Source organism: Chinchilla lanigera, unplaced genomic scaffold (assembly GCF_000276665.1).
Source record: "Chinchilla lanigera isolate Chin_1 unplaced genomic scaffold, ChiLan1.0 scaffold00053, whole genome shotgun sequence".
NCBI lineage: Eukaryota > Metazoa > Chordata > Mammalia > Rodentia > Chinchillidae > Chinchilla > Chinchilla lanigera.
Genome location: NW_004955454.1, coordinates 3,521,271 through 3,530,561, shown reverse-complemented (window position 1 = coordinate 3,530,561; position 9,291 = coordinate 3,521,271). Strand labels below are relative to the sequence as shown.

The window sequence follows — 9,291 nt, the reverse complement described above, 5'->3', positions numbered from 1 at the left end:
CAGTCATCTCTGGAGCCACCCCCCTCCCAGACACCTCCAGAAGTTTGTTTTACTAATTCCCTAGGCATTTCGCAATCTAATCAAATTGACAATCAAGATGAACCATCACAATGCTTTATGCCAGAGCAAGACAATCAGCAACCAACATCATGGTGTAGATCATTCCAGGTTTTAGAGAATGCCTTGCTTTTTATATTAGATGATACACCCACACTTTGTTCTCTGTTATATAATTTTAACACAAGGATTCATTCACATTCCCACACCTTCTGCAGAGCAAGGGCCTCCTACCCTTTTGTAAGGGAGCAGCAGAAGGCAGAGAGAAGAACAGGGAACTCCCCTTGTCCTATGGCACCCACACACGTCTTGGAGTTCATCATTCACAGATGACGCAAGATCAGGTGGCTTGTCTGGGTAGTCAGACTCTGCAACCTTGTGTGCCCTGCAGACGGGGTTCTATAAAAATTTTGTCCCAGGACACACTTGCCCTGAGGATCTCTGTACAGTAGCACCTGCTACCTGTTCCGCAGTACTCCCCCTCAGCCCCTCCCCCGGCCCGCCCCCTCCACTCCTAGGCCTCACCACCCCACCTCCGCCCCAAGCCTCCAATGCTCAGCAGCTCTGTGCCCAGCCTCCCTTCCTGGCCCTCCTGGTGGCCACCGAAGTGGAGCCGAACCAGCCACCTGGACTCCTAGCGGGACAGGGCAGTTCCCTCACACAGGTTACTCCTGGGCGCTGGGGCGCTGGGGGTGGGGCCAGGGGCAGGGCTGACTTCAGAGGCCTGTTGTGGCCAGGCCGCGTGACCTCTGCCCACGCATCCTCTTAGCCAGAGAGGAGTTACCGGGCAGGACATGAGTTCCAGGACTGCCCCGCGGCTGCTGACGCTCCAGCGACACCTGGGATCCCCACAGGTAAGGGAAGCAGGCCGGGCCTCTCAGGGTTCCTGTCCCCTCATCTGCCTGGTAGCCTTATTCTTGATGTCCTGGGGGACCCTGGAACCAGGAACGCACATGGAGAGCTGCGTTCTGGGAGAAGGAGGCCATTGATGGTGTAGCAAGGGCAGAGGAGCCCTTGGTTGAGCACCACAGAGGGACCAGTCTTGTTTACAGAACCGGATCCTCATCGTGCTGACTCAGCAGTTCCAGGCACCCTTGCACCCAGTGTGTCCTCTGGGCAGCTGGGCTGTTTACTCTCACACAGCGGTGTGGACAGAGGCCTGGGCTGTTTTCAGGGCCCCAGGAGCTCACCGTGCCCTTCTTGTGGTCCAGGACAGTGACATGGAGTCTGGAAGCAGCCCACTTACCACACATGTGCTAGACACCACATCTGGGCTCCCAGCGAGGGGCCTCTGCCTCCGTTTGTCCCAGCTGAAGAACCTTGGCCAGCAGTGGACGGAGCTGAGGAAAAGGTAGGAGGCCCTGAGGAAGGCTGGGAACCCACAGCACCTGCTCCCCCATCGCCGGGCTCTTCCTGTGTCCCTCTGGGGCAGCGAAGGAGCATGGACACTGAGGGTAAAGAGCAGGGCTGGGGGCCCGGGCTACAGCTCAGTGGCAGCGTCTGCCTGGCAAGTGCAAAGTCCTGAGTTCGATTCCCGGTACCAAAAAAAAGCAGGGCTGACGGCTGCCCAACTGTCCCCTAGACTTGGGGGCCCTCCCTTGGCTTCACAGCCTGCCCCTCCCTCCTGACTCTGTGTGTCTGTTTCCTCACCTGAAAACAGCATGTCGAAAGTAGCTGTTTCACTAGGTACACGAATCCTGGGTGGATTCCACGGGACTTGCTGGGACAGCATCTGCCCAGGCTTTGCTTCCCCCAGCCTCACAGCCCCATGGGCCTGATAGATGGGAGCCAAGTTTGTCTCTCCTTGACAGCCCTGCCCACACCCTGTGGGAGCTTGAGTTAAGGACTGACGTGGAACCTGAAAGACATCACTGTTGCCACAATTTACAGGTGACCTTGGGCTTGGTAGCACTGAGCACTCTATTTCTGCTTTCTATTCTCCATATACCCTGTAGGCAGGCACCCACTTTACAGATGGGCAGACTGAGGCAGCAGAGACCAGGGGAAATTTGAGATTCCAGATCAGACCCATAGAGCACTGGGCTCTTCAGTTTCCATGTATAGACAGGACCCAGACCCTGGATCCCCTTCCCTTGCCCCTGCCTCAGGTACAGACTCTGCTGGAGAGGCCTTTGAGCTGGCCCTGTGAGCAGGTCCCCAGACACCCCATCCTCAAGGAGGCAGGCTGCCCTGTGGTCTCCTTCTTTCAGCCCCAAAGTAGAAGAAGGTGCAGGGTGGGAGCCTGTGGCTGAGCCACAAAGACTCAGGTCTAAAGGTGTGGGAAGTCCCCTACCCATGTAGCCCCGCACAACAGCTGGAGGTGAGGGCCCAGGTCCCACCAGAACAGCCACCTCAAGTCAGCACGGTGCTGTGCTGCCCAGGAGTTCCACAAAGGGTCACACAGACCTGTTCCCACCCCGACACTACACGCACGCATCCCCACTCTCTTGTCCAGCTGGCTTGGAATGTCATGAGGTTTTTCCAGCGCTAGGAGAGCAGAACGCTAGATAAGAGATGATCCATTCCATGTGGACCCCCAGTGGAGCTGGAAACGGCCACCACATAGATACAGTTGGGTGTGATTACTGGCCCAGAAAGTCAGGCACAATAAGCCACTGAGGGGCTGGGGATTTAGCTCAGCGGCAAAGCGCCTGCCTGGCAAGCGGAAGGTTGTGAGTTCGGTTCCCGGTACCGGAGAAAAACCAAAAACAAAACAAAACAAAAAAGCCACTGAAAAACTCAGGTTATGAAACAGCACAAATAGTATGTTTTGTGAAAAAAATAAAACTCTAAATAAACATACCTAGGCCTAGAGAAAATCTAGGAAAAATACCTGGCAAACATAAAGTGATTGTTGCTCATAGAATACTGTAGAAGTTTTTTTTTTTTCTTTTTGCTTCTCCGTGTTCATTTCCAAGCAGTACAGCAGTGTCCCTAGAGACTGCCCCCATCTCTTCACCATGTCTGCATCTGACTCTGGGGAGTGTCTGAGGCCCCTGGGGGTCAGACCCAGGAGGGTTGGGGTATGTTGGCTCCTTGTCCCATCTCTGCAGCCCTGTCCTCTCTTTAGCTCCACAGATATGGATGGCCGCTGCCCTGGGCTTCTGAAGCCAGGCCAGCTGAAGCCAGGCACCTACAAGCTGTCCTTTGACACCGAGGGCTACTGGACGAAGCGGGGGCAGGAGAGCTTCTACCCATACGTAGAGGTAAGGGCCCCAGGTGGGTATAAGGGGTGAAGGCCCCTGGCACTGTGCCCAAAGATCAGGCACTACTGGCCAGGCCTCATCCAGGGTATAGGCAGACTGGTCCCACCTATTCCAAGAACTGGCAGGCAGGCGAACTCACCTGCTTTTCTATCCCCAGAAGAAGGGCGTCCAGGGAAGCATCCTTAGACATCATGATCACGTGTCTATCCCTGAGCTGCCCCTGGGTTAGGCTTTGGGAGAGGCCAGGTCAAGGGTGACTCATCCCCCCTCTGTAGATGGAGTTTTCACCTGAGCCCAGACTGCAGCTCATGGGGCCTTACCTTGCTGGCTCCCTCTTCACCTGCAGCCACCATCAAAGACCCCAACATTTTTCACACACAGCAGGCTTAGGGGATCCTGCCTCCCTGGAATTGTTCCAGAGAAGACTAATCCCACCCTCAGCCCTCAGGAACATTCCCGTCCACCATCAGGCTCCACCTGACCCAGCCCCACAGTCTGAGCTCCTGAACTCTCCCAGGAAGCGCTGGGGCACAGCTCGGGTGCTGTGATCGCTCACTGTCTTCTGGCGCCTTCTGCTTCTCTCAGGTTGTTTTCACCGTCACAAATGATAGCCAGAAGTTCCACGTGCCCCTGCTGCTGAGCCCATGGTCATACACCACCTACCGAGGGAGCTAGAGCTGCGCCAAGCCCAACGGAGCCACCCACCCCACCCTCCACAGAGTGGGCTTCGTGGTCATTGTGGGACACTGAGGCCATCCACTTCCTGGGGAGGGTCCCATCTGCTGCAGGTTTCCAGTGGGCAGCTGTGACTTCAGTGTCAATAAAGTCAGTGGGGATATCTGCAAAGCCAAGGCCATTGTAGTGACAGGACCCCTGAGTGGGGGAATAGAAGCAATGCCTGGGTGGCTGGAGCTCTGCTACTGCTGCCCAGGTCCCAGGTGAGTGAGGGGCCCTCAGAGGTGCTGCTGAAGACAGGCAGGACTGGGAAGGGTGGTCACAGCACAGACTGGACATGCCCCCAGCAAGGAGGCAGACTGCGATGCTATGGGTGGAGGCCCCATAGGTATTCTCCACAAAGACAGCCAGGAAAACACAAGGGAACCATGGAAAAACTTTCATTTGCTGTTGAGAAAATATAAAGAGTGAAAGTTTGCTGTCCTCGTGTGAAAGATGGGGTGAGCTGATAGTGCTACCAGACATGTTCTGTGGGCTGCAGCCCAGGCAGGTAGCTACTTTGGGTATTTGTGGGGCCAGGCCCCAAACTCTACCCAATCACAGACATCTCCAGGGGCTTCAAGCCCACATTGTCCAAGGAGACTCCAAAGGTCAACGGCTTTGCCTCATATGTGTGCAGCAAGAGACAGAGCAGTGTCAGGAAGGAAGAAAGCCACCTGGGCCTGGACACTATGGCCAAGATGCTCTGGCCACCCAGAACTAAGTTCTTTTCCATGGAGGGGCAGGGTGCAAGGGGGTGGGGCCAGTAACATGGTGTAAAAGAATAAAACATTTGTCAGTGGTGTTCTGTGTGCCAGACCCAGTGCTGACACCTCTATGTGTGTTAACTCATACCTCATTATGAGCACAATGAATCAGAGAAGACAGATTCAGAGCAGAGCCGTGGCCTCAGGGCCTCCTGGCTCCTCACTGGGCATTTCTCAGTGAAGGTCATCATCCATTCCTTGCCCTTGTTGAACAGAATCTGTTCCCTGCCCTGGAGGGAACTCCAACTCCAACTCCCCAGCAACTATCTTCTCCCAGGGGCAGGGCCTCCGTGGGGACAGGTCCAGGTCACCCCTGATCTGCCCCAAGAGGACAATAGCACTGAGAAGGGCAGGGGGAATCAACAAACACCTTTGCAGCCACCATGCCAGAGAACTTTGCTCCCCAATCTAGAAAATGCACACTTTTAAAGGGCAGATTTCACTGAGTGGTATGAAGGTTTGATGAATTGATGTGTACAAAATGCTTGGAGCTTGGCCTGACTCAGAAAACACTCAAAAGGTTAGTTATCTCCACCAGGGTCCAAAAGAGAGTCCCTGGCCTTGGAACTGAGCATCTAAAGGAAAGATGAGATGGGCAGACAGGGGGCTGGGGAGAGCTGAGCCCAGCCTGTGATCTGAAAGTGCTGAAAGGCCAGAGCAATCTGGGCATCATGGAGCCTGGGAACCTGTGGGAGACAGTGTCTGCATCCTGGGTTCTTAAACCATGCTGACAGGAATGTCCGAGCATGGCCCCAAACAAGAGAACCAGAATGCAATGTCCACCCTCACAGAATGAAGAGTGTAACTGAGTCAGACTTGTAGGGCAGTTGATCTTGGTAAAATCCCCTGCAGATAGCAGGCAAAGTGTAGGCGGAACAGCTGTATGGGTACAGAGCCCAGATGTCTCTCAGCTACATGGGACAGACCACATCTGGGAGTACAGGCATTAGTTTCAGGGGTCTGACCCTCTCCCCCAAATTCAAGGACTTTTCTGATGTGTTGCTTTCATCAAGTTCACAGAGGAGTTGGGAAAGGTTAGGCCCCCAGCTATCCTGTGCTGAGGGCAGTGAACATTAATCTGGGAGACTAGAAGAGGCCTCTCCAGTTGCTGAAGAGGCCAGGTTGGCACTGTGGGTTGACGGGAGAGACAGAGTAGGAAACAAAAGGTGGCAGAGTGTACGGATCGGTTGGGTTCTTGCTGTACCCTGGGAAGGAATGGCGGTGCGAATGAGGAAAAAAGTAGACGAGACAAAAAGCTGCGATCAGGTGGAGGGCCTCTGTCTCCTGAGTGGAGAAAGGGAACTGCCCAAGAACAGTGGAGCATTTATTTTATACCCTTGAGAGCTTGATTAATTTCAACCTCTCTGCCCAGCAATCAGTTAACAAGCTACAACTTGTTTACACGCTTCGAGGATTCCCATGTTCTCAGGCTGGCTTCGTCCTGCATGCATAATTACTTTCCAGCTGCAGCCGCTCCCAACAGCAGAGCCCCAAGCATGCAACAGGCAGGCATGCAACCTGGCACAAAAGGAGCGCCATGATACTACCCAGTGTTGAGACTCCGACCGCATGCCAGGCAAGTGACCCTGGGACAGAGCAGATACCTTGAGCTGTGTCTGCCTCACCACATACCACAATCACACCCACCTCATCAAATGAGATAAGTGGAAACAGATATACTCAGAGACCATCCACAGGACATTGACGGGTTGAAGCTGAGCTCGAGGGAACAGAGCTGAGGGAGGCAAGGGGGCACAACTGTATCTTGCAGGCCAGGCCAGCTCAGGCTGCAGGTCTGTGATGGGGGTGTTCAATTCCAGAGTGTCCTAAGCAGAGGAGATGACTTTGAGAGTCATCGTGTGGCTGAGGCAGACAGGGTGGATGGTGGTCTGGGGGTTCCCTTGGGGATCAACATGGTAGTTTTATTTTTTTATGTGATGATAATATGCTTGCTTAAGTCTTTATTATATTGTAGGTCACTCTTTTTTCTTTTTAGAGTAGGAAAGTTTATTGGGGAAAAGAAATGGAGAATAGGAAGAGCTCCTGAGAGACAGGAGGGGTCCTGAATGGGTTGCCCCCATATGGTGGCTTTAAAAGTTATATATACTATTTTTTGTTTGTTTAAAACAATTGTGGTAATGTGGTCACATGATTCAAGAAGTTTAAAAATCTGTGAATGGCTTTCAGTGACAAGTCTATTCCATCATGAGGTCTGGGCTGCCAGCCTATCAACTGCATCTTCATTTTTTTTTTTTTTTTCTTTTTTGAGACAGGGTCTCACAATGTAGTTCAGTCTGAACTTCAACTCACTATGTTGCCCAGGCTCGCCTCGAACTCAAGGCAATATTCCTGCCTTATAGCCTCCCAAGTGCTGGGATTGTAGGCATGCACCACCACGCCTGGTGCATCTTCATTTCTTGCCAGGCCAAACAGTTTCTTCATGGAGATGCAGAGAGTACGATGTACATTTCTGTTTCCACATCCTCCCTTGTTGAGGGCCTGGATCTGCAGGGCCTAGCTCCTTAGAAGCCCCCACATGGTGAGGCTGCCGGTACACCTGCCTGAGGGGTACTACAGGTACCAGACGGAGACCCAGCCTGCCACCAACAGACAATAACCAGTGAAGCCCCTCCAACCCTCACCTGCCCAACCTGAGAAAAGTGTCCTAGCAGGGAGACATTAGCACTTCCCTGGAAGGCTCCTCACCCATAAAACAGGGAAACAATGACCAGGAAAGGCAAGGACTGACCCACATTTACTGCCAACTGCACCCTGACTGTGCTGGCTATGACTGATTCTTATCACTGCATCTTAGCTGCTTGGCAGCACAGGGCAGTGTCCAGCTCAGGGTCAGCTTGCCCCTCCCAAGGGGAGGGAAGGTCTCTCCTCCACTCTCCAACAGCAGGACCTCACTTCCCACGCACCTGTGCTCCAGGTGACCAGCCCTACCTGAGTAGGAGTCCAACAGGGTGCAGACTGACAGAGCTGAGCCTCTAATCCCAGGCCCTGTTGCTGCGGCTCCACAGGCCCCTCCTGTGCGGCTACCCCACCCCAGGCCTGAGACCTGACCTATCCCAGTAGCCAGGGTCTCATGGACACGCTACTACTTTTCTTTTTCTTTTTTTTTTTTTGGTACCGGGAATCGAACTCAGGATCTTTTGCTTTCCATGCAAGCGCTTGTGCCGCTGAGCCACATCCCCAGCCACTGCTACTACTTTTCTGTGGGTAAACAACTGTTCTCCTTCACCAGAAGTGTGGGCACATCATCTTGGACACTCCTGGCCTCTCCTCAGAGGAGGACAAGTCCTGCAGGATCGCCTCTTAATAGCTCTCAGAACCTCTGCTCCTCTCACCCTGCACCAGCCCTACCTGCACCCCCAGCCCTGCATTCCCCAACTGAGGGAGAGCAGGCTCTCTTTGACCCAGTCTTCTCTGCCCAAAGCCTGCTGGCTCTCAGTAACCTTCAAATGTGCTTTTATGTACTGGAGGACAGGAGGTATTCAGGACTCACAGGCATCCATGTACAGCAGGCTTCTGGAAAATGACAAGGCCAGCAATAATCATCAGGAACAGGGCTGGAAGACTCCAGCAGCTGGGCCCCACCCAGGCTGGTCAGAGTGATACACAGAGCACTAGGGCCTCCTCTCCTACAGCACCACCCACACTGCAGCCCCAGAAGAGTCACAGGAAGGAGAAAGCCTAGTCTCCCTGTCTCTCCCTTCCTGCCCTTAGGACCAAGCCTAGTGTTGGGTCCCAGAAATCCCCCATGTGCTTCTTCCTTGAACCCAGGTAAGCACTTGCTAACAAAGGAAAGGAATTCAGCGGGAAACTCACAACCACAATCTCCCTGTCCCTTTCACAGTCCCCAAGCTTTTCCTGCATGTAGTTTTTCTTGTCCTGCACCTCCTGGAGGGGATCTGCCAGGCACCCATTCTGCAGGACACCTCTGCCATCCCCCTCTCCAAGGGCTCTTTCTTCTTGTGCACATCCTCTATCTGCTTCTACTGGTACAGTGTAGGTGCAGGAGGGGTTAGGGCGTGGGTGTGGGCTGTGTGCTCTCCTACCACAGACAGATCCTGCCAGCCTCCCACATCCTAAGAACCTAGGCTTGTTTGTGTATAAATAATATTTTTGCAGTCTTAACTCATTCTGGATTTTCTAGGAACAGCTTCCTTGCAATGCCACTGAGTTACATCCACTTAGTTGAGGCTGAACTGCTCCCGGGCGTATAGCAAACATGTGAAAAGTTTTCTATAACCCAGCAGCTAGGCAGACCTTTTCAAATCTAAAGTCAAGCACTAACCCTTAATTATTGCAGGCTGATCAGGCCCGTAGTCTCCCAAATGAGTGGACGGCAAAGGCTTAAATAAATAAGACAACTGAAATGACTTCAGGGCTCTAGGAGGGTCTAACTCTCTTACTGAATTTGAAATTCTCTAGGTTAAGACAAAGATTTCTCTGGGCAGCCCATATTTATCAGGTTTTCAAACAAAGGAGGAGGCTACTCAAGAAAACGTGGGAATCTGAGCAGGACCTTGGGAGAATTT

General features: G+C 53.1%; 1 protein-coding gene across 2 annotated transcripts; it reads left to right on the top strand.

The window, feature by feature from the left end:
* Window positions 1-622: 622 nt before the first annotated feature.
* LOC102021842 (5-hydroxyisourate hydrolase-like) lies at window positions 623-4,815 on the top strand. Of its 2 annotated transcripts, XM_005395943.2 has the most exons (5): window positions 623-721; window positions 827-911; window positions 1,269-1,408; window positions 3,128-3,263; window positions 3,849-4,815. In XM_005395943.2, exons 2-5 carry the CDS (start codon window positions 852-854, stop codon window positions 3,936-3,938), a joined length of 426 nt encoding a protein of 141 aa, XP_005396000.1. In that variant the 5' UTR covers window positions 623-721; window positions 827-851; the 3' UTR covers window positions 3,939-4,815. The 2 variants fall into 2 exon arrangements, with proteins under 2 accessions (XP_005396000.1, XP_013375524.1); XM_013520070.1 differs by lacking the exon at window positions 623-721 and having other exon boundaries at window positions 775-911; window positions 3,128-3,276; window positions 3,849-3,924.
* Window positions 4,816-9,291: the final 4,476 nt, after the last annotated feature.